This window comes from Cyphellophora europaea, assembly GCF_000365145.1.
Source record: "Cyphellophora europaea CBS 101466 unplaced genomic scaffold supercont1.1, whole genome shotgun sequence".
NCBI lineage: Eukaryota > Fungi > Ascomycota > Eurotiomycetes > Chaetothyriales > Cyphellophoraceae > Cyphellophora > Cyphellophora europaea.
The window spans coordinates 2,583,531-2,608,038 of NW_008481797.1; the positions used below are offsets into that span (position 1 = coordinate 2,583,531).

The window sequence follows — 24,508 nt, forward strand, 5'->3', positions numbered from 1 at the left end:
GAGGAGAGGAGGAGAGGAGAGGAGGAGAGGAGATGATGGGTGGGAGAATGGAGATGGGATAAGGTTTGGAATTGGGGATATCCCGGACTGAATGTAATGGGTGCGGGTGTGGGTAGAGGCCCTAGAGAGCGAAAGTGTGGAGCTGGAAAGTGGAAGGCGGAAAGCGAGCCAGCGAAGAGGAGTTCGATGTGCTGGCGACGGCGGGGTGGGCAGGAAGCAGTGAGTAGTGTTGGGGACGGATTTCTTGACTTGTCGACGAACACATTGGTTTATGATATCGCAACAGCATCAATGAATGGGGTGGGGGTGTGTGGTAATGGGGGATAGGGCGACAGCAGTGAGTTAAGGATACGGCGAATATAAACCCCTCCCGGGAAGACAACCGCTTATCAGTAGGTAGCACCCGCTGGTTGGGCAATGAATGATAATTTCGGTCTTGATCAAATTTCGCGTTCCAAAACCAATCATCTACCTTCTCACTACATAGTTGTTTGGCTAAAGTCTATCGCTCAACCTACGGGCATCCAAATGCATACGTGCGAGAACTTCTCCGTCCGCACGCCCTAGAATCCCTCAGCCAACCCCAAAACCAGCGCGTGGTCGACCAACTCCTTCCTGAACCCCGGCGCGCGGCCTAGACAAGCCCCTCCATCCACCAGCCGCTCCAGCAGCTTCTCCACGTCGATGGTGACGGAGCCGCCGCGCTGGACGAGACGGTCCACGACCCGGCGGGCGCTCTGCACGCCCTCTGCCGCAGTAGCGCGCCCCGCCTCGGTGTAGTAGTCGGCGTTGAAGGAGTACTGGTGGTCGCCTTGGGAGAAATCAGTAGTATTGTTGAGGTCCGTGAGCGTGGCGTCCAAGTCGAGGAGGGGCGCGGGCTCGGTCCACGGCCAGATGTGTGAGGATTGGACGGAGGCGATCTGATCGGTGGGATCTTGGAGACGGAAGTCCTTCTCTAGGTTGGACATGTGGGATTGTAGACTGATATCGGTTGGGTCGTCGGGGTTGAATGCTGTGGAGAACGAAGCATAAGTGTTGTCGGGCGCCTGTTGGACGAAAGGGTTACCAAAGGGGCCGTAGGGCCGGCTGAGGCTGACAGTCGCTTTGCCGAAGGGCGAGGGAGTGCGTAGAGGGCTGCTCTGAGCCGAAGAAGGGCTGTTGCCGCTGCTCGTGTTGCTTCCGACGTCGCCGGGTCTAGTGGTGTCCAAGCTAAGGGCCCGTGGATCGACTTCGACAAAGCTGCTGCTCGCATCGAGCATGATGCCCTTCGTTTCCAGATAGCCCTCGACGTCGTGGCTGTCGAACCAGAGACCTCCAAATCCGATCTTCTCCAGTAACTCCTGCACACTGTGCTCGCCTCTCGGCGTCTCCACTAACCCACTCTCGTAGTCCCAGCCAACTTGAGCCCGGCGCGGACCGACACTGAACTGCTGGGTTTCCACCGCCCTTTCGGGACCAAGCATATTCGGTGGCAGCACCGCCTTGCCATCCTTGTCACGTCTAGGAAAATGCGTGCCTGCTCCGCCGATCTGAAAGAATGGCACAGCAAAATTCTCCAATGCTTCGCCAGCTCTTCGCTTCAGCATGTCTTGAAACCGATTGAGCATACGACGGCGGTTGCTGAAGCAAAAGGTGAAGCGGAAGGTGCGGGCAATGTGCGCGGGCGAGATGGTTGGGGATGTGAGGCCTCGAAAGGCACGTTCAAGGCACATACGTTGCAGGCGGCGAGCAAAGGTCGTTTCTTGGAACGAGTAGGTGTAGAAATGGCCGCCGGTGACAGGAGATGGATTGGTGGGCGTGAGTGGACGTTGCAGCTCAGGTAGGGTAAGGCTTTTGGCAGTGATCTCCTCCAGAGAGACCGAGGCTTCGGGAAGATGGACATGGAATTGCATCACATCGTTGGAGGTGTCAGGCCATACAGCGGCGTCGTCAAAGGCGTAAATGGCGTCGTTGCTAGATAAAGTGGTCGAGGGAAGCTCTTCAGTATCGGAATCTTGGCTGGATTGCTGAGGACTGATTGGGGGATGTGCGGCTTTCGAGGACTTTGATTGGAAGTTAGATTCTTTCTTGGTTGGCTCCTTGGTGGGTTGAGGTTCATCATCGTCATCGTCGGCGGCGGCATTCTTAACCAATTCATCGAACTGGGCCATGACCTTTTCCAGATGGGACGACAGGCCCCGGTGACCATTGACCATTCCGGAATCTATGATGTTGTCATGTAGATCTGTGAAGGTAGCGTTCATCCTTTCAATCGTATTCTGGAGGTCGGTGACGCGCTGCTTCAAGCCAATGATTGTAGACTCCTTCCTATTCCGATAAGCACGCTGGGCGAGTCTGATTTGGGTGCGTCGACGGTCAGCGGCGGTCTCATCCTGTGTATCGAGGCGAGGCCGACCTCGAGACTTCTTGGTCGAGTCCTCATGGCCGCTGTCATCCTGCTGAACGGGTGCCTTCTTTGCCCTTTTGCGGGGCCTCGGTGGTGGATCCTCGGTTTGAATCAGTGAGGAGTCATTGCTGCTCTCCGTCGACAGTGCGGTTTGCCTCAACGTTATACCGCCGTAAAGTTGCTGGGGTGGCTCAGTGAGTAGTTGTTTCCTCTTGGTCGTAGCATGAGAATTCCTGTTCAGTAATGGGTGAGGATATTGCTCTGCGGATAAAATGTCAAGATCGCGCGGGGTGGCCTGGGGCAATCGAGCGTTGGGGCTGGCCTGGTATAGTAGGCCTGTTGGATCGTCAATAATACAGTCTAGGGCCGAGAGGGTACGCTCTCCAAAGTGATCGTTGGTATAGCCCGACATTCTGACGGGGTTGGCAAGCATGGCTGATTATAGGTGCGTGGTTGCAGAGCGTGGGTCCAGAAACGGCTGTCTGCTTCCGACTTTGTTATGCGGGACAAAGGTGGTCTGAGACAGAATGGAGCAAACACAATGACTATTTGCCAGTAGACAACGACCCAGATGGAAGCATGGCAAGAGATTGTGGTTGAGGAGCGGCTTAAGAGAGCGAGGTAGTCAGCGGTCTCGTCGTGGTTAAAACAGCAAGGCGTTTTGCGGCGTGAGATGAGGGAAGGCCTGACTAAGGATCTCTTGCTCAATTAACGCGCCCCAGATCCCCCGCCGTTGACTGGCCAGATCTCGTATCGACTCGGTAGGCTGACTGCAATTACGTCGGAATAAAAGTTGCTACAGTTGATCACGTCTTGAGTGTGGTAACGCAAGTGGCCCATCTGCGAGTAGGGCTGCAGAATCCCTCCAGCCATGAACGTGGACGGCGGGCCCTGCTCAGGCGTAGGAGAGCCATTTGTTGAGGGGAGGGGGGACAGAAGCGAGGCGGTCGAGAATGATTACTATTCATGCCAGGACAAAGCTGCGCGGCCGTAAGCGCCATCAACCGAGGCCTCAGAGGCTTCCCCGACCAATGAGTGGCGTTCCTGCGCCCAGCCTCGCCAGCTACGCCCGTGCCCAAAATGCAGGGTCCTTACCTACACATCCTTCGACGCTACCTGCGACGCTTAGGACGACAGAGAGAGAGGACAAAGAAACTTAACACTTCAGTGTACTCGTCATCATCCCCAGATCCATTCCATTTACGCCATAAACACTACATTCCATATACACTGAGCGTTTTTGGCTGTCATATCCAATTGCATTTGCCGGCTACCCAACATGTGTGTCGGCTGTGGTCCATTACCATGCCGCTTGAAGTATATCGTGAAAGTCTCGTGTCGTGCTTCGACAAAGAAAGGTTAAGATTTCCAGATCCCATACCCCCTAGCCCATGTCCCATATCGCATGTCCCAAACTCCATATGCGCATCCGAAACCGTTACTTCTTCCTCTTGAAGAGTAAACTCTCACAAACCGAGTTCTGGCTCCGGAAGATTCAGCCTGACCTGCACCAAGTGACAGCGAGAGCCAGGCCGGGCCAACCATGTGAGACGTGACCAATCTGCGCATTGGGTGCGAAACTCCCCCCCAAAGACACGACCCATCGACCGAGGGCGACTTCTCAGCAACGCTCGCCGCCTCCAGCCAGATCAGACTCCGTATCTCAGAAGTCTCAGGGTAGGTCTTCAAACGTGCCATCTCATCGTTGCCAACCGCCGCAAGGCCCCACATGTTCAATTTTGGCCTCACAATCATGAAAATGAACATCACATCATGACCCACGCTCCAGGACCTCAAAGATGCCATCCAGAACCCCCACCTCCATCTCCACGCTGCCTGCCCTACGGCTCTCGCCCAACACCTCCATCAACGAGCACATGCCATAAGCCGACGACGACGGCGACACCGCTCCACCACTCGCTGCCCGAGTCCGTGGCCGTGGCTCCAGGAGCCCGAGGCCGATGTTCTCGACTCCGACCGCATCGCGCTCGGCCTCCAATGCCAGATCCACCGCCGATGGCTGGCGGCGCATGTACGGATGGTGGCTGTAGTGGTGACGGCTGCTGAGGGATGAGGCCGGCGAGGTGTTGGCACTGGCGGGCGAGAGCATGCCGGACGGCGAGGTGGAGCCTGGTGTAGTGTTGGTGGGCGTGTGTGGGCGGTTGAGGAAGGGATAGGCTGGTGTGGGTGACGGGCCCATGGAGGGGCGGACCGCTGAGGTGCTGGCGGTGGGCGTGCGGCTGCTGCGGCGGGCGGAGCGGGAGCGGGAGCGAGATGATGCGGAAGACGAAGAGGAGCGGTCTTGGTGGTGGAACATGGTGTGTAGAGACAGCTTCATTTTGCGAGCGGACATGGCGACGACCGAGTCCAAGTTGTTGCTGTTGCTCTCGGTGAAGGCTTGATGGCTGCTCGGAGGGTATATGGTCCTGAGCTGGCGGGGCACCACGTCAGCCTTTGCCCTTCGGTCTATGGATTCGAAGAGGCCGACCAGTTGAGCCACGGTCATGAGGTAAATGGACGAACGTACACGATGATATAAAAGCGAGGGTGTGGTTTGGTCAAAGGGTCGGGAAGGAGAGTGCTTTTTCTGGATGGGTGGAAAGAGAGGAGAGCCAATCTGCCAGCAGACGGAAAATGCCTGAGGGTCGAGATTAATGCTGCATAAGGTATGCAATAAAAAAAGCGAGAGATAAGAATATACAAATCAATACCTCCGGACGGGGTCCGGGGAAGTAAGGGTCAAGAACTTCTAGACCTGGGGGTCAAAAGGCACAGAAGGGAGAGAGAGAAAATACTAGTAGAAGGCAGAGGGGAGGAATGGAAGCAATTAACAATCGTCTGATCCTTCTTTCTGGGCTCCGCAGCACGTCAATCAAAAAAGGCGACAGGCGTCAGATGAGCAAACCGTCAATCCCGTGTCTGAAGGAGCCAGGTACCCATACCGCTTTGCTCAAGACATCACCTTACTCCGTACCTCGAGTAAGTACTACCCCGTAAGTGACACACACGGCAAAAGGGGAGAAAACGCCCAAGGCAAGACAACAACAACAAGGCCCAGAGGAACCCCACCCGTTGTTGGGTGGTATGATACTGTAACAATCAACCTTTGTTGGAAAGCAATGTGACACACACCCAACTTCTACTCCGTAGCTCGTAACTCGAACTCCTGGATCTTCATCATCTCGGGTTTCCAATGACGCTCACCTCACCATCCCCGTCTGCTTAAACTTCTTGCTGGATGCATGCAATTCCCGCCGTTTCAGAATTCGTGGAGATCAATCAACTCTCGAAGTTCTCCCGTTTCTCGGTTGGCTTACAGCACAGCACAGTACAGCCCGGCTTGCTGCGGGCAAGCTGCCACCACGGCAAACCGCGTTGCCTTTGGGAGTCCAAGTTTCAGATGGGGCTTTGGAGAATGTCCCAGACCCATGCACCCTTAAGCGAGGTTTCCACCAAGACGTTGCGACGAGTCGGGGTATTTTATGGGAGTTGCAGGGGTGCAGATGCGTCGTGCTTGGCCAGAGCAAGGGCACCCTGGGCAGTTTTGGGGCATTGGACAGAAGGGAAACGCGTTTCAGGGGCCTGTCTAGTAGGTACTCGAGTAGTCTCACTGTGTCTCCGTTGTTACTCGTGTCCCGTAGCCCCCTCCTGAGCAATCCCCCCTTTCTGTAAAACAGTAGACAGTGTGTAGACGATGGCGAGTCAATCTCTTTCCCTCGGTTTAACGATTCGAGAGGGGACCTTTGCACCCCGGGCAGCCCTGCACCCCCCCGGCTGCTTACGGCGCGGCCGTGCGAGGGGTGCAATGCTGAATGCTGGTTTTCTCAGCCCTTGCAGAAAGTAGTGACAATCTCGATGGGATAAAAAAACGCGTCCCTCGAGGCAGTCGAGCCAGGTCGCGACATCTTCCGGAGTAAGGGGGTCGTGTCGCCTAATTGACGGGTGTTCCATGCATCGCCCCCACCGAAGACTCTCGCATATTGCATTCACGAGTGTCTGGGTCCTGGCAGCCGAATAATGCTCTGTCTTGAAAGTTTCCGGCTGCACGCCCGCGTTCTGTTGACGAACGTCAAACGCACGTCAACATGCACGTCAACGCGGGAAGAAAAGCTCGCATCGGGGAGACGTGTCGTGCGTCAGACGTTGGTTCGTGAACTCCAGCCAGCCAGTTACCCGGGAATTCGGCACTGCTCTCGACCTTCTGCATACGGCAGCACCCTACTCGTAGATCGAGGCCGCTGCATCCCGTCTGAGACATGGCGTGAATGATGCGGCCTTTCTAGGTCCCCGACGGTGGAAGCGGCGCAGCACCGAGCCAGACCCACGGTAGTAAAGACGTGTCAATGCTGAATGTTATTTATTGACTCGCATGAGTTGAACGCAGAGGTCATGTTGGCTCCATTCATCGATTCATGCATGCTTGCAAAGCTGTCTACATTGTTGAGCTGGTGCGAGAAAAAGGCTCACCAACTGCTCAACTCACGCTTGCTGTACATCTTCCACATCAAAAGGCCTGCTCCAGAACCACTAGAACGCCATCGCTATGCACCATATCATCCGTCAAGCCTCGTCGGGCCGTGCTCGGTCTTCATGCCCTGCGACGCCACGCAAATGCTCATCACACATCCCCGACACATTCGTGAAACTAGAAACTTCCCCTTGTTCTCGTAACCCTCGTTCAACGGACACACTCGACCGAATTTCGCCTCGTTGCTCTCGCTCTAAACAGGACTCGTCGTCAATCGTATTGTGTATCACAGCTCTCCTTTTCATCGTGATGTCCTCGTTGTCAGATTCCTCCGGATCGACTCGCCCCATGCCGAGTTGTCGAAGCTTTCCATCACGCCGGCTCCTCCCACATTACTATTCTGCCGAGAGTGAATTGGCGTCGTCGTAGTAGGCGACCGTGGCGGTGTTCGTGACGGTGACTTCCCGCCCGCTCCCGGTCCATGATACGTCGTATCGACACTTTGCAACCGTGATCGTGCCTCGCGAGGGCTTGCGGTCGGCGACAGGTCGAAACTGGCCCGGATTGGGGAATCCCGTGCCCATGCCGAAGTCACCGTTGTGTCTATCTGTGGAAGCTTGGGCGACATTGGACCCCCTGATGGAGTCGGTGCCCGAGATGCCCTTGAGGGATGCAGGAAATCTTGTGGCTCTGTTGCACTGCTCGACTCTTCTGGATCCTCGACAAAGATCTCCGGCACAGGCATCGATGGTGGCGCTCCGAGTCTAGAGTTGCGTCTGTTCGCCACCGCCTCACGGAACTTGCGAGACCAGTACATTGTGTCAAAGAAGCCGATCACAACGTTCCGACGGATCGACTCATGAACACGTTGCAGGCGTGCCCGTCGCCGCAGGAACTCTTCGAGCCGTAGACTTCGAGAGTCTTCAATCACGTTGTAGTGGGTCAGTGTCATCAATGTCGTCGTGAAAGAGATGCCTCGGTCGGGATCTGCTGACAGCATGACCTCCTGATAGAAAATCTCCATCTGCTGCTTCTTGGCCCGGACCTCATCAATCGGAATGTTCCGCAAACGCGCATTGAGAAGGTCAATATCAAGCCCGTCGATGACGCGTCGTCGCTTGTAGACCTCTCCTGGCTCAACTGAGCAGTCTTCCATTAGAGCTCTGACCGTGAAGTCGCCCTCATAGATTCGCATCTGGAAGACACCAGAGAGTTCCTGTACATGGTTAGCTTGCCTGAAGTGTCAAAATTGCGGGAAACTTACTCCTAGTAACCTCGGGAAATTCTCCTTGGAAATGTAACCGCTGCCCTGGGGGTCAAAGTCCGCCCACGCATGCTTGAAACGTCGAATCTCGTCCCGAGTGATGACCGAGAGGCCACTGCTTCGCTGGTAGACGTACGAAAAGCTCTCGAAGATGAGCGACACAAATAGAGACACGAAAATGTACATGCTGATGAGGTTCCAGGCAATAAATAGCGCTCTCGCCCACGAGGCACTTCCGCAGTCGGACATGTAGAAGTCGTCGTCGGATACGCAGAACGGTGGTTCGATCGTGGCGAAATCTTCCATTACTTCGTTCCACCCTTCGCCTATACTCGTTCGGAAGAGTAAAATCAATGCCTTGGGGACATCGCGGAAGTTGGTGTTCCCATTCTCTGACCCGCCAAATCTCGTGAGGCTGAAAGTTTGGGTCAAGGCAATGGCGAACACCAGGAAGAGGACGAACCATGTTGCCAACAGATTGGCAATGAGTGGGAACGAGGCTGCCGCCGTTTTCAGGAGCTGATCGAGTTGATTGTTGCGCGGGATGAGCAAAAAGACAAGAGACACCATGAACAACTTATGAAGCATGTCGATCTCTTGCACGTTGCGCGTAATGACCCGCATGATCGAAGTGGCTAAGCACCCAGAAACAGACACGAGCGAGTACAAGTCCCACGTGCTTCTCCGGAATCTGTGCCAAGATAGTCCCATGATTCGGATGACGATGTTGGCAACTAGGATGAGTGTGAACAGTAGGAAGATCCATTCTCGTAGCTGATCCCACCATTCTGGCTCCGGATAGAACTCCACAAGCAGGATGCAAAGGTGCACAAGAAGGAGACCAGTGACGAATCGCTGCCACTTGCCACGCTTCTTAATGGAGAGGTTGTAGCACCACCGACGCCAGCCCTTGCTGTTCTCGCCAACAGAGCGACGTGAAGGTGAAATCTGTTTGAGAAGTTTCCGCAATTCCAGCCACGACCGCTGCTCAGATGTCAGAAAGGCGACTCCAGTCTGCTCGGTGTAGTTTCGCATGAAAACCGAGATGAACAGCGTCAGGATGAAGACGGCGCCTAGCAAATTGAAGACGATGAAGTACACCGCGTTGCCTTGAGACGCGAAGTCGTTAGGCTGTAGACCTTTGCCAGTGATACTCATAGCGGTGGCCAAGACATCTGTCCATCCTTCTTGCGACGCGATCTGGAAGAGGATGAAGAGAGCGCTTCCGAAGTCGTCGAAGTCGTAGTATGGATTGGCGACTTCGCGCGGCGCCAACACTGGCCAATTGAAAAGAGTCGAATTGTACTCGCCCACACAACTGGTCAAGTTGTCAAAGCCGAAGTCGCCGTCGTTGCATGACTCCATCTTGCCATTAAAGAGGTTCAGTCCCAGAATGGCAAAGGGTATCAATAAACTTATAGACACAAAGGCAGCGGCCAACACCTTGTAGCCACCAACAATAATGGAGTGGAAGGTCTTGCGAGCGGTGTCGCTAATGTTAAGCAGACGTAGAGCTCTTAGAGCTTTGAAGGCGCCAACGGCGCGAGATATACCATCATCCTGGAAAATGGTTGTCAAGACGTTGATCCATAACGTGATCAGCACAACGCCGTCAATGAAGCCCCAGACTGTACGGTAGTACGCATGCGGAGTGAAGAAGAAGCCATCGGCCACGACCTTGATGACGGCTTCCGCGGTGAAAATGATGGCAAACCCAACATCCGGCCAGACAAACCAGTTGGTAATGTCTCTGTCGTTGACCTCCCAGTACTCCTTCTGGAACAAGGGCGTGGTAATGCATGCAAGTATGACCATAGCCACGATGCAAGCATATGTGAAGGCACTGAAGGCATACCACACAGGCTTATACGGAGAGACGCCTTCGACTCGCTCCTCACCTCGTCCTGGTCCGACGATGTATTGACATGCGCGTCGAACAGGGTTATGCGGACCAAAGATGAAAAGCGAGACATTGTACTTGGGATGCTTGTTCAGGTATTGCCGCTGTGCCCGGCGACGGTTCTCGGCGGATTGAACCAAATGCTGTGCCACCATCCGCGGGTCAAATTCTTCATTGGCACGATCGGCCTCCTTGTTGCTGTAGAAGGGATTTGGTTCGCGGTTGGATTTTCCCATTAGTTTGCCCCAGTACCTCGAAACGAAGCCCGGGTTAACCTTGGCTGCAGGTACAGTTGGCAGCTGCGTAGACATCGGTCGACGGGGAGCATTGTCGCCATCATCCAGGAAATCATTGACAACTGCTTCTCTCAGCAATTGTTCCATGGCTGCAGATCCATATTGCAGGGCATCGCGATGGCGCAGGGAATCTCTGCCCATTTTAAAGATTGAGGACAAAGACAGATTCGCGTTGGACGAGCCAGTCAACTCCCTCTGCCTCAGAAATGCTTTGACTTGCTGAAGCCGCTTCTCATCTTCAGAAACATCGAAACTTTCTTGTATGACAGCAATGAACATGTTGAGGATGATCAAGTTTGATATGATGAACCACAGGATGAAGAACATGGACCCCAGCCAGCCCGTCTCGAACTGCTTGTTGAATTGAGTGACGTTGTACAAATTGGACGTCCAGTTTTCGCTCGAAAATATTTGGTACATGCCGATGAAGGAATTCCAGATGTCGAAAAATTGAACCAAAATCACCTCACCATCTGGTCCTTGCTCAGGAATGTCACCTCGGAAAAGCTGCGATGCCAGTATAGCAGCCAAGAAGGTAAATAGGAACACGAAAATGATCAGATTGAAGAGACCCGAAGCATTTCCGAAAACAGTGAACAGGAGCTCTCGCGTGACCCTTACCGCCAGGACAACTCGGTAGATGCGTGCAATCTGGAAAGTGGTAAGCCAGGCATACGCCTCACCAGAGTTGCGAATCGGAGGAATCTGTGTAATGAGGGTGATGATGACCAGGAACAGATCAGCCCAATTCCTCTTGCTTTGGTGGAAATGCCGCCAATCGCCTGCAAATCGAATAACGATTTCCACCGCTAGGAGGAGGGTGACCACCGTCTCCGTGTTCATGATGAATGTTTCCCGCCAATCTGACATGGTTGCACTCCTCGTTGCCTGAACAACTAGGTCGAATGCGATAATGGTGATCCAGAAGCCCCGGGTTTTGTCGTAGATCCGCTTGAGTGTGCTGGCCCTAGGTGGGGGTTGGCTGTCTAGATCAGATTCTTCAGGTTCCTCGGCTTGAAATGCGCTGCGCCTACTCTCCTCTCGAATAATCTGAAAAGAGGAAGTGATCACAGCAACCAATAAGCCAATGAGCCAGAAACTCAATACGATGATGCCTGCCACAAAGAAGAGCGCAGCTGTCAGGTAATCCGAGTCGGTCAGATAATACATGATATCCGAGAAGGTGTTCGAGCTCATGATAACGAAAGTCATCTCTAGCGATTGGGCGATGTTGTCGAAGCCAATTGTACCATTGTAGGGGCCTGCGAAGTTCTCGACACAAAGCGAACCTATTGGGCAGAGGAAGCCTTTGGGGTTAGACGTGCCATTCTGCCCATCAGCTTTCAACCAAGGTAGTGCTTCCGCTGTGGATGGGTCTAGATGGCCTCCGCAAAACTGGATGTTATCCGGTGCGATGTTCAGGGTAAAGTTCTCGCCAGAGCCATCGTCCCCGACCCAGACGCAGGTACGTCTGAAGCTGGACTTGAAACTTTGAACGCCGACGATGCCAAAAATGAGCCAAAAGAAGCTGATCAAGAACGCGACGTGAACCAGTAGAGGGGCAGCCTTTTTCAAACTCCGTAAAATGATAGAAGTGCCGGCTGTGAGGCCCAGAAGTCGGAGAATACGCAAGGAGCTGAGCATGTTGAAAATGTAGACATGCTGATCGGCCTCATAGCCGGTCAATTGCAACGAGAGTGATATCCAGTAGGACACCACGGCAATTAAATCCAGTCTGTTGAACGAGTGCCGGATAAAGGCGCGTCGCGCCAGGCGTATCCGCTGATTTTGCTTCGAGTGTCCTGGTCCGGTTGCCTTGGCTTCGGGAAGACCAGTGAATGTTCGCACGATGGAGGGCTGGAAGTTGGGTTCCGAGCCTGGTACAGGAGATCTAGGCGGAGCCTGGGGCTGAGTGTGAGGGGCGAACAGACCTTGCGTCTTTTTCAAGATTGCATCCTTGAGGCCAACGGTACGGTCCAAGGTGCTGTACTCATAGGGATTCCAGATGAAGCCAGACACAATACTGCGGGTAAGAGCCTCCAACGTGTAGATGACAAAGAGGCCAAGGATACCATAATCAAACTTCGACGTACCCCATGATCTAGCCCGAGACTGGTGGTAGATGGCATCTGGCGCCGCATTGACAGCAAGCATGATAGTCTGAATGACGATGAGGACCAGAATAATGGGTTCCGTGAGGGGGTGTACAAGCACCTCACAGAGGCCTTTACGCAACGCATTCTCAGGTCCAAAGATCCCAAATGACTTGCCACGTAGAGGATTGGGATGTATTGGTGGTGGAAGAACGGGTGGTAGAACATCTACCGAAGGTGTCTTTTCGAGCGGTTGCTGAATGGATTGATCTGCCTCCACATCGTGTGGCAGGTCATCTCTGTCGTCTCCTCGGCTTGAGGAGAACGAGGGTCTAGGCTTCTTGACCGAAGATTTCCTTCTCGCATTCTGCTCCACGACATCTGTGTCATTACTGAGGTTGACCACTCGCTGAGACATCTCACGAAATATGGAGTTTGCTCTTGCCATTGGAGACGGTGAGGGCGAAAGGGAGCGGGATCTTGACCTGGAATGATCATCGCCGCGCTCGGCGGAAGAGACATCGAGACGGCTAATCCCACTTGTGGCGCTGAGCTTTCGCTGCATACCAGACCCTGTGTCTAATGTTGGGAGATTGTCGCCGAGACGAGATGTACGGCCTCGATCTGACGTAGGTGCAGGGCCATCTACCCAATGCACGCTTGAACGCCTGGTATCTCGGTTGAGGCGCAGCCCTTGGTCATGAGTGTCGTGTGAGTTGAGTGCAGGCTGCCGACCACCTCTGTTCGTCAGAGGAGTCGTATCTGTGTCTGGAGGAGAGAAGACTTCAACATCGTCCTCGTTGGCTGATGTTGTAATAATTGTCGGTCGTCGAAGGCCAGACGGAGGGGTATTTGGTCGTGGCCCAGATGATGGTGGACCCAAAGACAATCCGACGGACGCAGCAGCAAATCCTGAGAGATCTTCTATAGGAGACACTTCCCCGGAACTCTGCTGAGCCTGAAAAGCATTGTTTCTGTCCAGTGGATCGAGAGTACCGCGCGCAGGAGAGTCCTCTTGCAGTCGCGAGTAATTAGATGCCGGATTCATACCAGTCAACAGGGAACGGGCGCGGCTATGACGTGAATCCGGTGGCATATCATATTCGGCAGAGAAAGGATCATCGGGAGGGCGTGAGAGGTCTCGGAGCGGTATTGATTGAGGCAGCCGGCGCCTCGGAGGCGACCTGTCATGACTCTCCATGACTATGCACTAGCCAACCAGTCTCTTCGACAATCCGCGGCATGTTACCTCACCTGGGCTTCCATGACTCTTGTGGGAAGTGTGCGCTTGCGACCGGCCGGTGTTCCCACGGGTAGGGAGGTAGTCACAGGAATTGGGATCGACAATCGTTGCGGGGAGCGCGCTGGTGAAGTAAAGGACGTCAGAGCGAGTGGATAAATCTGGAGGCGTCAAAGCGGTCGATTTCGGTAGGGTACAGTTGAATGGGAAGTCTATGGCTACTGATGTGCAGCGAGTGCCAGCACGAGGGACTGCGGCTGTGGTTGTGGTAAAAGTTGAAGTCCACGGGGAGCGCATGCCGGGATCTTTGGCCTGGGGCTCCTGACGCGGCCTCGCCGCCAGGATCCACTTCCAAGCCACCAGACACCTATTCAGAGTCGCCAGTTTCCGCCCTTGCGTTAGCAGAATGCTGCCTCCTCACGATATACAGCTATAAATCCGCTCTCTTCTTTGATAAGCTCTTGCATACTGCGCTACCTGGTACCTAGCCACATACTTCGCGAGTTGGCGACTACAGGGGCTGGAGTTGAGCTGTAGAGAGCGTTTAGCTTTTTGGGGGGGGGGGGGGGGTTTCTTTTGGATTGAGACATGCTGTGGCTGTGCTGCACTTACAACAAGCGTCAAGCACCACGCTTCGTTACGTCCAAGAAGCATCCACACTGCGCCGGCGTGCGTGCGGTCTTTCGTGGCCTTGTACGACTACACTCTGAATTGGACTAAGGACCGTCCGCCGGGCCTGCTGGACAGGTAACGACAGGTTTGCCCGCAGCATGGGAGCGGTCTCATCCCAGCCAACGCTATAATCCACAATCTAAATCTAACGTAAGATGACTTGATCATTGCATACGAGTTGGCAACACGGTCGGTGAATATCGCTTAGTTCTGGTTATCCAAAATGTATGTAGCCCTGGTAGCAGTAGCCAGGTTCGCTTTGATGTCGTTGATACGTAATCGTCTCACTGTCGACCAGTACGTGTCAGCCTCGTCTCGGGTCGGAGGTTGGATCTCAGATCTGCAAGCCAAGCCTCGCGGTCTGTAAGAGCCGTTTCACGTGCGCTGGTAGCATCTTTTTGGTTCTCTGTCCGAACTTCCTGAGCGTCTGCAGCCCTCGGCTAGGGGCTGCGTGCTCATCGTCCCACAGTTTTGTCAGTACGCACTCGACCTCAGCTTTGTCCTCGATGGGACTGAGAACCAGAGGTACATCCATGACCTCTTCCCGTTGCTTCTTCCCCTTGTCATTGCCTGCAATGCGACTAAGTGGCGCCAAAGCCTCATCCCAAGTTCCAGAACGTAAACTACATTCGTCGAAGTTGAATTCATGAAGCACCTTGCGGTGTAGCTTGACGAAAGTGGCAGCCTGTTCCGCATCAAGCGTCGCATTGCGCAAATGCATGGTCCGCAGGCGACGATATCGGATGGGTTTGCAACTTGGCAACGTGCATGAATTCGGACAAGCGTTCACGCTGTCTAGAGAAGATGGTCTTGACGTGCAAGGCTCGGCGTCCAGCGACAATGGGCACGGACCTTGGTCCCCAAGCCACTCAAAATCAAAGTGCTCCATAGCAGGAAATGCCTGGAGGTAGGTATGTAGGATTTTGAGGTGGTCCGAAGGTAGGTGGAGACCGAAGGTGAAGCTATCCATGCCGATTTTCATGGTCTTGATCCGTCGCCAGACGCGAGTGGAAGACGGCGAGGAGCCATAACTCGCCTGAGGCCGCAGCGAGAACGCCGCGCCAGGGTGGATAGGATTCAGGACCAATGTGTCAAGAGCACAAGGGTTGGCTTGTTCGACTGCAACACGCAATGAGATCAGAGCGAAGTCGACAGCGTCACGCCTGTACCGTTGACCGTGGTCCTGGCCTGGACACTGAATTTCGAGCTTTCGCAGGCTTGTCAGCGCGCTGAACGCCCTGACGAAAGCTGGAATGTTGGTGGCCGCATGAAAGACGGGTGGATAGTGCTTAATCAAAAGGTCATCGATTTCCCAGGAGCCGTATTTCGAGCCGGACGAGGTGGACGAGGCGGAGACGGGCCTCGAGTTGCTTGTGTGTGGTTCGTAGATAAAGGTGAGTTCTTCCAGGGTATCGGGCGTCATCAATGGGGGTAGGAAGGTGGTGTGAGAATGTGGCATCACAAAGGCCAGCTTCTTGACATGATGTCCCATGCGTTCAAGAGCCACCATGCGGGAGTGCCTTGAGAAAGTGTTGGCACTGAAATGGATAGTCAGGTGCCGAAAGAGCTTGGGGGCGACATTTTGTCCTAGTTCGCGACAAGTGAATCGCAGGTTCTTGAGTTCATCTTGGCCAGCAAAGGACAGGAAGCACTCTCGAGTTAGATCAGTTCGCCAGAATCTGACAAAGGCATCGGATGTCATGACTGCTTGCTCGCATTGCTTGTGTATGACTTAGTGGGCCCCTGCCGAGTGCTGCTTCCGGGCTGATGTGTACAAGGCAATCAGGCGTTTGATATGGTACAAGGATCGAATCAAGGATGAGTGGAGATTCCAACAAACAACAAAACGAACAACTCAAGCTCTACAGCTACCTCATCGACGGGCCATGAACCGTCAGATCAGACGAGGATGGTGTTCAACGTGGCAGCCTGAGGATAGAAAATGCAGAAGAAGAACCGGCTGATCAGAAGAGCGGATGGGAGGGCATGTAAACCTACCTTTGCGTGTTACTAACCAGCCGCTGCAAATACAGGATGGTCCGGAGGCGTGTTGGATCGTGTTGAGCCAACGCTTTTGACGGATGCTGTGGGATATGCAGATGTTCTGCGACTTTGTCGCGACTTGCACACGGTGAAAGAACGCGAAAATGCGCCCAAATGGCCAGCTATAGGTGGGAAAGTCGGGGGCGGGGGTGGTAGGTGCAGCTCTTGGCGCATAAACAGAGCCTTTAGGGGCTCGGACGCGATTCGGAATCTCGCACCGCCCCCAAAAGCAGATCTATCACCAACCCACAGTTCACCAGAAACCATGAACCTGCTTAAGCAGATCTATTTAATTTTGCCCATGCACGAAGTACTAGGTGAAGCATCTCTTGCGGCACGTGAGACCGCATTCTACCCCGCCAAGGCTATCAAAGCCCGGGTTGGAGAGCGTTCAAAACGCCGCTTGTGTCTCTTGACGCGCCCGGCGCGTGGGAGATCCCAACACGGTTCGCGCCTCGCGCCGACGCCCAGAGCCTTTTCAGGTTGTTCGGGTTGAGGGACGACTCCGCGCTGGTAGTGGGGTATGGACCTCGGTGCGATTATCGGATCGAAACTCTGCCGGCCTCAAGGCTCTGTCCCTGAACCCTGAAGCACCCCCTTCAATTCCACCCCAGGTCTCCAGGCACCTCTGCGTCGACCATGTGCTCCCGGTACCGTTGCCCAGCCCCTCGGGAGCCACTCCGTCCGGCTGGTGCTCAATCCGATCACTCGTCAAACAAACACCCTGCCCATTTCGTCGCTGTAGCTCCTACTGAAGATCGAATTGGCAACACTCCTTCATGCAAGCCATACCCGCTTTTGCCGAAAGAGGACCATCACCGACCAGGGTACGCCAACCCTACCTCTACGGCGCAATGCCACAGTAAACCTTGCTCAGCCATGATGCTTCCCCTGTCACGGGCTCACTGAGCGATTGAGCTTCGCAGACTGTGCTCACAGTGTTGCCTAACTGTGCTTTGACGTGATAAAAGATATCGAGAGTACCATTTGTCTGACTGTTACTATTTGCAGCGCGATCCGACGGCTGGACTTGAGCCGAAGGATCGAGTATACAACGATTTGTCTCTGATACCTCTAACGCGCCCGGATACGGCAACTCTACAGATGAAACACTTCCGCAAAGCGAGGTCTCACTCCTCGATACCTGCTATCTCCCGGGTAAGCGTGGGTCTTTGGATCATGTTCTCATCTTATAAAGAAAGAAGCGCCATGTTGCGTTGTTTGGCCCTTTCTCTTCACGGGCTGGGCCTTGCATTCATTTCGACCTAATTCTTCCTCCGCTCCTTTACGAGTCGTCCAACTGTCCGGCACGGTGGTTCATTCATTTCAATAATTCACTGATCATATACTGTCGCTGTCACCATGAAGTTCACTTCTCTCACTCTTTTGCCCCTCCTCGCCGGCGTTGGCAGTGCCTTGCCGGTGGGAATGGCCAAGCGCCAGGAAAACCTGGACATCGACATTCTGCAGTTTGCGTTGACGGTAAGATCTCTGTGGCTCTTGCCCAGACATACCTTGCTGATTGTTTGCTAGCTGGAGCATCTTGAGAATGTCTTTTATAAGGAGGCGCTGCAGAGGTTCTCGCAAGCCGACTTTGAGGCAGCTGGTTTTGATAAGCACTTCTTCGACAACATGTTATTCATTGTACAAGACGAAGAGAAGCATGTGTCGCTACTAGAAGGCGCCATCTCGGCAGCTGGGGTTGCACCTGTCGCAGCTTGCACGTACAACTTTGGCATCACCGACATGTAAGCACTCGAGCACTGACCCACCGAGAAGCAAGCCACTGACATGAATAGTAACTCTTTTGTCACCCTCTCAACCGTGCTGGAAGGCGTCGGTACTTCAGCATACCTGGGGGGAGCTCCTCTCCTCCAAGATAAGGATATCTTGACCACCGCAGGCGCCATCCTCGTGACAGAAGCTCTGCACACGTCGCAACAACGGATCGCGGTGGGAGAGGTACCTGCTGCTCTGGACCTCGGAACGCCTCTTGATGCCAACTCGGTCTTCACCCTTGCCTCGTCATTCATAGTCGAGTGCCCAGCTGAGAACGCCGCGCTACCCTTCACGGCCAACCCCGGCCTGACGGTCGACACTACCTCGTGCCCCGCTCCGGCGACTGAAGTGCTTTTCAAGCGCGAGCCCACTTCTCATGAGGCTGGTCTGGTGGGACCCGAGGTTGTCCCTTCCGAGGTTCATCCACCCAGCCCGGAAGAGCTGCAGGCTGCTCAGCAACAAGCTCACGAGATGGCGGCAGCGGCGCAGGACTTGGAGGCCAAGAAGACAGCGATGATGAACGACCATGAAGTGATGCAATTCCAGCACGATGTCCAGATGCTCAACGACAAGAAGAACAACTTTATCGCCAAGTTCGGAGACGCGTTCAACGGTCTCCTAGGAAACCTCAATTTGGGCAACCTCCTTGGTGGCAATGGCAAGGTCGAGGCAGCCCAGCCTTGCCCCTTCCTGCATGAAGGTGGTCACGTTGCCTTCAATGCCGAGGCGGAAATTCCTCAAGGTTCTTTCGTGTCTTTCGTTGCCGGTCTGTCCGTCGTCAGCGTGCAAGCGCAGGTGGCTGCCCAGCAAGCATCGGTCGCTGTTCCTGCCGGCGTCAGCGGGCAAGTATATGCTTTCATCACCAACCGGGCAATCGAGGACAACAAGCTGGCTGCGGATGCTATTGCCTTTGGTCCAGCCATCATTGAAGGTGAGTCAACCCTGTCCATGATGTCCCATTCACCTACTAACATGTTCGCAGTTGCACCTCCGGCGCCCGTCATCGACTTTGGAGTGCTACGTAAGTAGGAGCGGAGGAGAATCAGGGAGGAGCAGGAAGAGTTCGATATTTTACATTCTGGTCAATATACCCCATACAGTTACGCTAAGAAGCCAGTATACGGACAGGGACGAGACGGGCAGACGGCAGGTCCCACACACTGGGGACATCTAACGCCGCCGACGGTAGTAATAGCGTCGCTGCTGGCCAATCAAGCATAAAGGATATCTGTTCACCAAGACAGCCATGAAATGTGCATTTCTTTTTGTGAAGAGGACTTGTGCCTGTATAGTCAAGTCACATGCGTATTGAGCCTCGGATCTGCCACGAATCTGCGATGATGCGGCGGAAAAAATGGAAAGAAAACTTGGTTGCTCTTTCTGACGTCGGCAGCCGCGGCTTAACTCTAGTCAACCAATCGGAGTGCCCGAATGCAGAACCGAGGACTCCATTTTTGTGGCGTCGAAGACCAGGAGCAGAAGCAAGCGGAAGGAACAGGCTAGCGAGCACACGACCGCGTCCTCATGATACCATCACAATGTTTCTTCTTCTCGCCATCACCATACAGTCCATACTACCTCCATCTCCATAGACTTCGTATTTCTTAGCCTCCGGCTTCATTAGATTTCATCCTTCCGCAGATGTTCGTATCTTGACCCCTTTTACGCATTCTCGCCGGCGACGTGTCAAACATGTTCTCCTTAAAACCAAGCGTTCCTATTTTGGGACCATATACCATCGGCAGCACAGAGTTCGAGATCCCCATCTCAGAAGTAGACACACAGACGAGTTCGCCAGATCCGAAGGTCAACACAATCAGATTTCGATTATACTATCCCACCGACGCCTCGCTCAACGGTCAGTCCGTCTCCTGGGTACCCTCACCCCAGAAGCAATGGACCGAAGCGTTTGGTCGTTTTCTGGGCGCATCACTGGGTTGGTCCAGTGTCGTGAACCCTCTATTATCATTAATGGCCTACATCACGATCCCTGCGGTACCTAACGCTCCACTACAGCCCAAATCCTCAACTTACCCCTTGGTCGTCTTCTCCCACGGGCTGGCCGGCAATTGCAATACCTACTCCTCATTCTGTGGCTCGCTGGCGAGCTGTGGTATCGTTGTCGCCGCATCCGAGCATCGCGACGGAAGTTGCCCCATTTCCTTGGTGCGCGATGCGACTGGCAAGGTTGCCACCGAAATCAATTATCGAAAATATGCTCACACCCCAACACCGGATGTCTTCAGAGGGCGCAACACTCAGCTACGAATGCGCCTTCAAGAGCTTGACCTGATCTATGTAGCTCTTACCAAGCTCAACTCGGGCGAGCACATGTCAAACTATGCCTCGAACGGCACCAAGAGCACGGCCCCTACTCTGACTGGCAAATTAGACATGTCTCCTGGCCGTGTAACCTGGGCTGGTCACTCTTTCGGCGCATGTACTGTCACACAATTCGTCAAGTCGGTCTACTACCGCCATTCTCTACCCTCACTAAGTGGTACGCCACAAGAGAACGATCCAGATTACGAACCAATCTACACACCTCGCTCTGGATCCGCGCTCATCCAACAGATCACATCTTCTTCACCCGTCGCCTTGCTTGATGTCTGGACCATGCCTTTCCGCGCCCCTTCCACGCAATGGCTGTGGGAGAAGCCAATGCCATGCTACAACGTTGCCTCAGATGTCGGCGTACCAAGCAAAGGCCCAACGACAGTCAGCGTCATGTCTTCCGAGTTCTATAACTGGACTGAACTTTTGAACCGCACCATTGCTCTCCTGTCCGCTAATCCAGCAAAGGCTGCCGAGGCGACGCAAGGTGGCCAGCGAAGCCCGAAAACGCCCAAATTGGAAGATGTCCAACCCAAGACACCCACGTTTGCGACACCACCAAACAAGCACGCCGACCAAGAAGACGAGATGGCAGATCACCAAAATGATTTGTTACCACCAGCGAGCCTGGCATTGGACGAAGCTGCGCCTGGAGAGCCGATCGATCGCTCTACCAACGCCTCGCCAGCACTCTCCGTCGCTTCCTTGGCCTCAAACTCCTCGGCATCCACAACCCTCCCAATATCTTCTGGCACCAGCCCGTCGGATTCTCCTACTTCTTCCACCACCTCTCTCTCACCTAGCATAACTGCGAAACCCACACCTGCCGCCGCTCCGAGCCAAACGCCTCTCACAACTCCCCTACCGATCTCACCCGCCCTGCAGAGCCGCTCTTCCCCCTCAACGGCTTCACCCGCCAGGCTCTTCCACATCCCCCATTCCGCACATCTGTCACAATCAGACTTTGGCCCACTCTTTCCCACCCTGACACGGGTGCTTATGAAAGCAGTCGACCCAAATGGCACGATGGTGATGAACGTCCGTGCCGTCACGCAGACGATGCGTAACGCGGGCATCCAGGGGATCGCGCGAGTGGATGATGCGAAAGTGCGTGAGGCGCGGAGGAAGGAACGCGAGAGGGAAACGGGGCTGTGGGACCGATTCTTCGGTGGAAAACAGACGCTCCCCGAGGAAGAGGAAAAGGAAGAACCCAGGGATGACATCTTGGAGAAGGGCCAACGAGACAAGCAACCGGGCTCCGTGGCAAAGACGGAGGCGCGTGAGGAGGATCTACCGCGCTGGGTTGAGTTGAACCTTCATCATGTCCGGTGAGAGGCATTGGAAAGCGTGTCAGCTGCGACTTTTCGTTCTCGTGAGCTTCGTTTAGGAGTGTTACTGGTGACGACAAAGCCAAATCTCATCTTTGCTTTTGTTTTTGGCGTGCGTTATCCTGCGGGAAAGCGGTTTCGACTACATGGACATCTGGACTTCTCTGAAGGTTCAGGTTCGGGTTCTGCTTACTTGTTTCCCCTGCATCCAGCGGCGAGGGAGTTTGACGGTAGGGAAAACAAAGAGACCACACTGCCATATATATGTTTAAACGGGTCAATCACGAAACGAAATAGAGCGGGTGGGGGGCCAGGCGGGCTGTCTGTCCATTTTGGCTTTTGCTTTTACATGACAAGACAGGGATAAGACGAAAAACAAGACGAGACGAGACGAGACGTGGACAAGGGGACGGGAAAGGGGAAGGCTTTCCAAGGGCCAGGGGTTCGTATAGAGAGATAGAGAGATAGAGAGATACCCCAGTGATGTTCAAATTTCAGGTCTTTGTGTGTTGAGCGGCCGTGGTGTTTTTGCGCTGGCTTTTTAGCATTATCTATCGTTGACCCGGATGAGGAGGGTATCTTCGCAGTAGACAAAAGTGATATCTATATGATTTTTTTTTCTCACATGTACTCGTACTTGCCGTAGTGGGTTCTGCCAATATTTGTAAACTGTTTTTAAGGAAAGAGTGAGGTTTCAATGGTAGGGTGACCGCGTGAAGTGAAGTGGTGAAATGGAAAAGAACTGCTGTGCTGTGTGTTGCGCCATGGTCGTCATACTGGTCTTGACTTTTGGAATGAATCTCGCTATGCTATTGTAGTCTAAACTAGAGGTGCAAGCACTAGTGGGTCTCGGAGGTCTTTGCAGGACCCAAGAAAAAGAGGAACAGAGAGCGAGCCCCATCGACACCGCCTTGTTGGAGAGGCAATGTTTTCGTGCTGTCATTTGCTGGGTATCGTTCCACTCTGAGGGCTCGTCATACGTTGAGAATGGGTGTGGCTATCCATCCTCTTCCGAGCCGTTGGTTTGGATGTTCTCCCATTTGATAATTTGAGTCAGTAGGACCATCTAATTTGTCCTCTCGCTTTCCCGTCATCCCATCGTTCATCAATGCTCCGTTGATCTGGTCAGCAACAGAGTGACGCGCTTGTCGCGGTTGAGTCAGGCCCCGGTGAATTTACAGGTCGGCATCATCCTCATCTGGCAAGGGCATGGCCGCCGCTTCGGTCATCTCCTTGTTGTACTGCTCCATGAGCTCGGGGTTGACCTGAGCCTCAGGAGGAGCAAGAGCGGGCGCAGCGACGAACTCGAGGTTGGCGTTGCCGACCAGCTTGCGTGCTAGCCAGAGGAAGGGCTTCTCGAAGTTATAGTTGGACTTGGCAGAAATGTCGTAGTATTGCAAGTTCTTCTTGCGGTGGAAGGTGATGGTCTTGGCCTTGACTTTCCGCTCCTTGACGTCGACCTTGTTGCCACAGAGAATGATGGGGATGTTTTCGCAGACACGGACGAGATCACCTGTAACATGAATGAGTGGTGGGGTAATTGTGGGGAATGGAAGGAAAACGTACGATGCCAGTTGGGGACGTTCTTGTAGGTGATGCGGGAAGTAACATCGAACATGATGATACCACACTGGCCGTTGATGTAGTAACCATCTCTTAGGCCGCCGAACTTCTCCTGGCCGGCGGTATCCCAGACATCGAATTGGATCTGACCAAGGTTCTATGGGGTTTGTCAGCGGGCGATTCGCAGTGAAGGTGCGGAAGAGCTGAAGCTTACGGTGGTGAAACCGAGAGGGTGGACCTCGACACCGAGGGTGGCAATGTATTTCTTCTCGAACTCGCCAGTCAGGTGGCGCTTGACGAAAGTGGTCTATAACAGTAATGTTAGCCTTGGTCTTTTGCTGAGTATCCCGAGGATGCGCTATTTGCAGACATATATTGCGCATGCTATGGAATGGTTGGTCTTCTCTTACCTTGCCAGTACCGCCATCACCGACCAAGACGAGCTTGAAGGTGGGCGTAGACTGAGCAGCCTCCGCCATTGTGTATTTTGGTGTTGAGGTGTCGGGGATAAGATGGAGGAAGGATTTATCGGGAAGCCGCAAGTGGTCCTTTGTCGGAGCCTGATAGAGAGTGATTGCGCAGAGGCTACTATGGAAAGAAGGGTGGACGCGGATGGGGAAGGAGAGAGAGTCGGCTCTTGTTGATATGATGATGGATCTCAAGCAGGCGGGCTTTTTCACCGCTTGGCAATGCCAAGCCAAGCTTCTGTCCCGCAGCTTTCAGCCTGCGTCACATCACGTGATTGTAAGTATGTACTTGTGTTGTTGAAGGCACCAACGATGTTTCACTTGTGGATTACAGAGCAATGAGGCGCTAAAGACAGTATGCAATGGTAGTGGTGTATGGTAGCAAAGACAAGATCTCATCAGTGTGGTTCGGATGTTGCGCGTGCTCGGATTTTGTATCCGGTAGGTCACTCGCTCTGGTACCGTGGTAACAATCTCTTAGCCTCCCTGTAATCGATAGCAACCTTCTGTCTTTGGTGCTCTTCCATTAGATGCGCTCCCATGAGTCCTCAGCCTGCATATTGCCGTCACACTGTACAGTTGCCAACGATGAGGCCTTTTGGCCGTTGGGAGACCACTTAATGTCTTTCCTCTGCTGCCACGTCTTGCGGGCGAAGCGTGTCTCCCTGCTGTTAG

The 24,508-nt window shown here is 53.9% G+C and overlaps 7 protein-coding genes across 7 annotated transcripts; 2 read left to right on the plus strand and 5 right to left on the minus strand.

Moving 5' to 3' along the window:
* Positions 1-563: 563 nt before the first annotated feature.
* On the minus strand, positions 564-2,798 carry HMPREF1541_00985 (uncharacterized protein; the record flags this gene model as incomplete). Its single annotated transcript, XM_008713286.1, has 1 exon — positions 564-2,798. The coding sequence occupies one exon, from the start codon at positions 2,796-2,798 to the stop codon at positions 564-566; it is 2,235 nt and encodes a 744-aa protein (XP_008711508.1).
* A 1,359-nt stretch (positions 2,799-4,157) lies between these two features.
* Positions 4,158-4,892, minus strand: HMPREF1541_00986 (uncharacterized protein; the record flags this gene model as incomplete). The annotated part of the gene is made up of 1 exon (XM_008713287.1): positions 4,158-4,892. The coding sequence occupies one exon, from the start codon at positions 4,890-4,892 to the stop codon at positions 4,158-4,160; it is 735 nt and encodes a 244-aa protein (XP_008711509.1).
* A 2,263-nt stretch (positions 4,893-7,155) lies between these two features.
* HMPREF1541_00987 (uncharacterized protein) lies at positions 7,156-13,608 on the minus strand (the record flags this gene model as incomplete). The annotated part of the gene is made up of 2 exons (XM_008713288.1): positions 7,156-8,070; positions 8,119-13,608. The coding sequence occupies 2 exons, from the start codon at positions 13,606-13,608 to the stop codon at positions 7,156-7,158; spliced, it is 6,405 nt and encodes a 2,134-aa protein (XP_008711510.1).
* A 1,045-nt stretch (positions 13,609-14,653) lies between these two features.
* Positions 14,654-16,021, minus strand: HMPREF1541_00988 (uncharacterized protein; the record flags this gene model as incomplete). The annotated part of the gene is made up of 1 exon (XM_008713289.1): positions 14,654-16,021. The coding sequence occupies one exon, from the start codon at positions 16,019-16,021 to the stop codon at positions 14,654-14,656; it is 1,368 nt and encodes a 455-aa protein (XP_008711511.1).
* A 1,703-nt stretch (positions 16,022-17,724) lies between these two features.
* HMPREF1541_00989 (uncharacterized protein) lies at positions 17,725-19,170 on the plus strand (the record flags this gene model as incomplete). The annotated part of the gene is made up of 4 exons (XM_008713290.1): positions 17,725-17,844; positions 17,896-18,110; positions 18,162-19,072; positions 19,124-19,170. 4 exons carry the CDS (start codon positions 17,725-17,727, stop codon positions 19,168-19,170), a joined length of 1,293 nt encoding a protein of 430 aa, XP_008711512.1.
* Positions 19,171-19,833: 663 nt separating this feature from the next.
* On the plus strand, positions 19,834-21,807 carry HMPREF1541_00990 (uncharacterized protein; the record flags this gene model as incomplete). The annotated part of the gene is made up of 1 exon (XM_008713291.1): positions 19,834-21,807. One exon carries the CDS (start codon positions 19,834-19,836, stop codon positions 21,805-21,807), a length of 1,974 nt encoding a protein of 657 aa, XP_008711513.1.
* Positions 21,808-22,978: 1,171 nt separating this feature from the next.
* Positions 22,979-23,845, minus strand: HMPREF1541_00991 (GTP-binding nuclear protein GSP1/Ran; the record flags this gene model as incomplete). Its single annotated transcript, XM_008713292.1, has 4 exons — positions 22,979-23,316; positions 23,370-23,523; positions 23,581-23,673; positions 23,777-23,845. 4 exons carry the CDS (start codon positions 23,843-23,845, stop codon positions 22,979-22,981), a joined length of 654 nt encoding a protein of 217 aa, XP_008711514.1.
* Between the last annotated feature and the right edge of the window lie 663 nt (positions 23,846-24,508).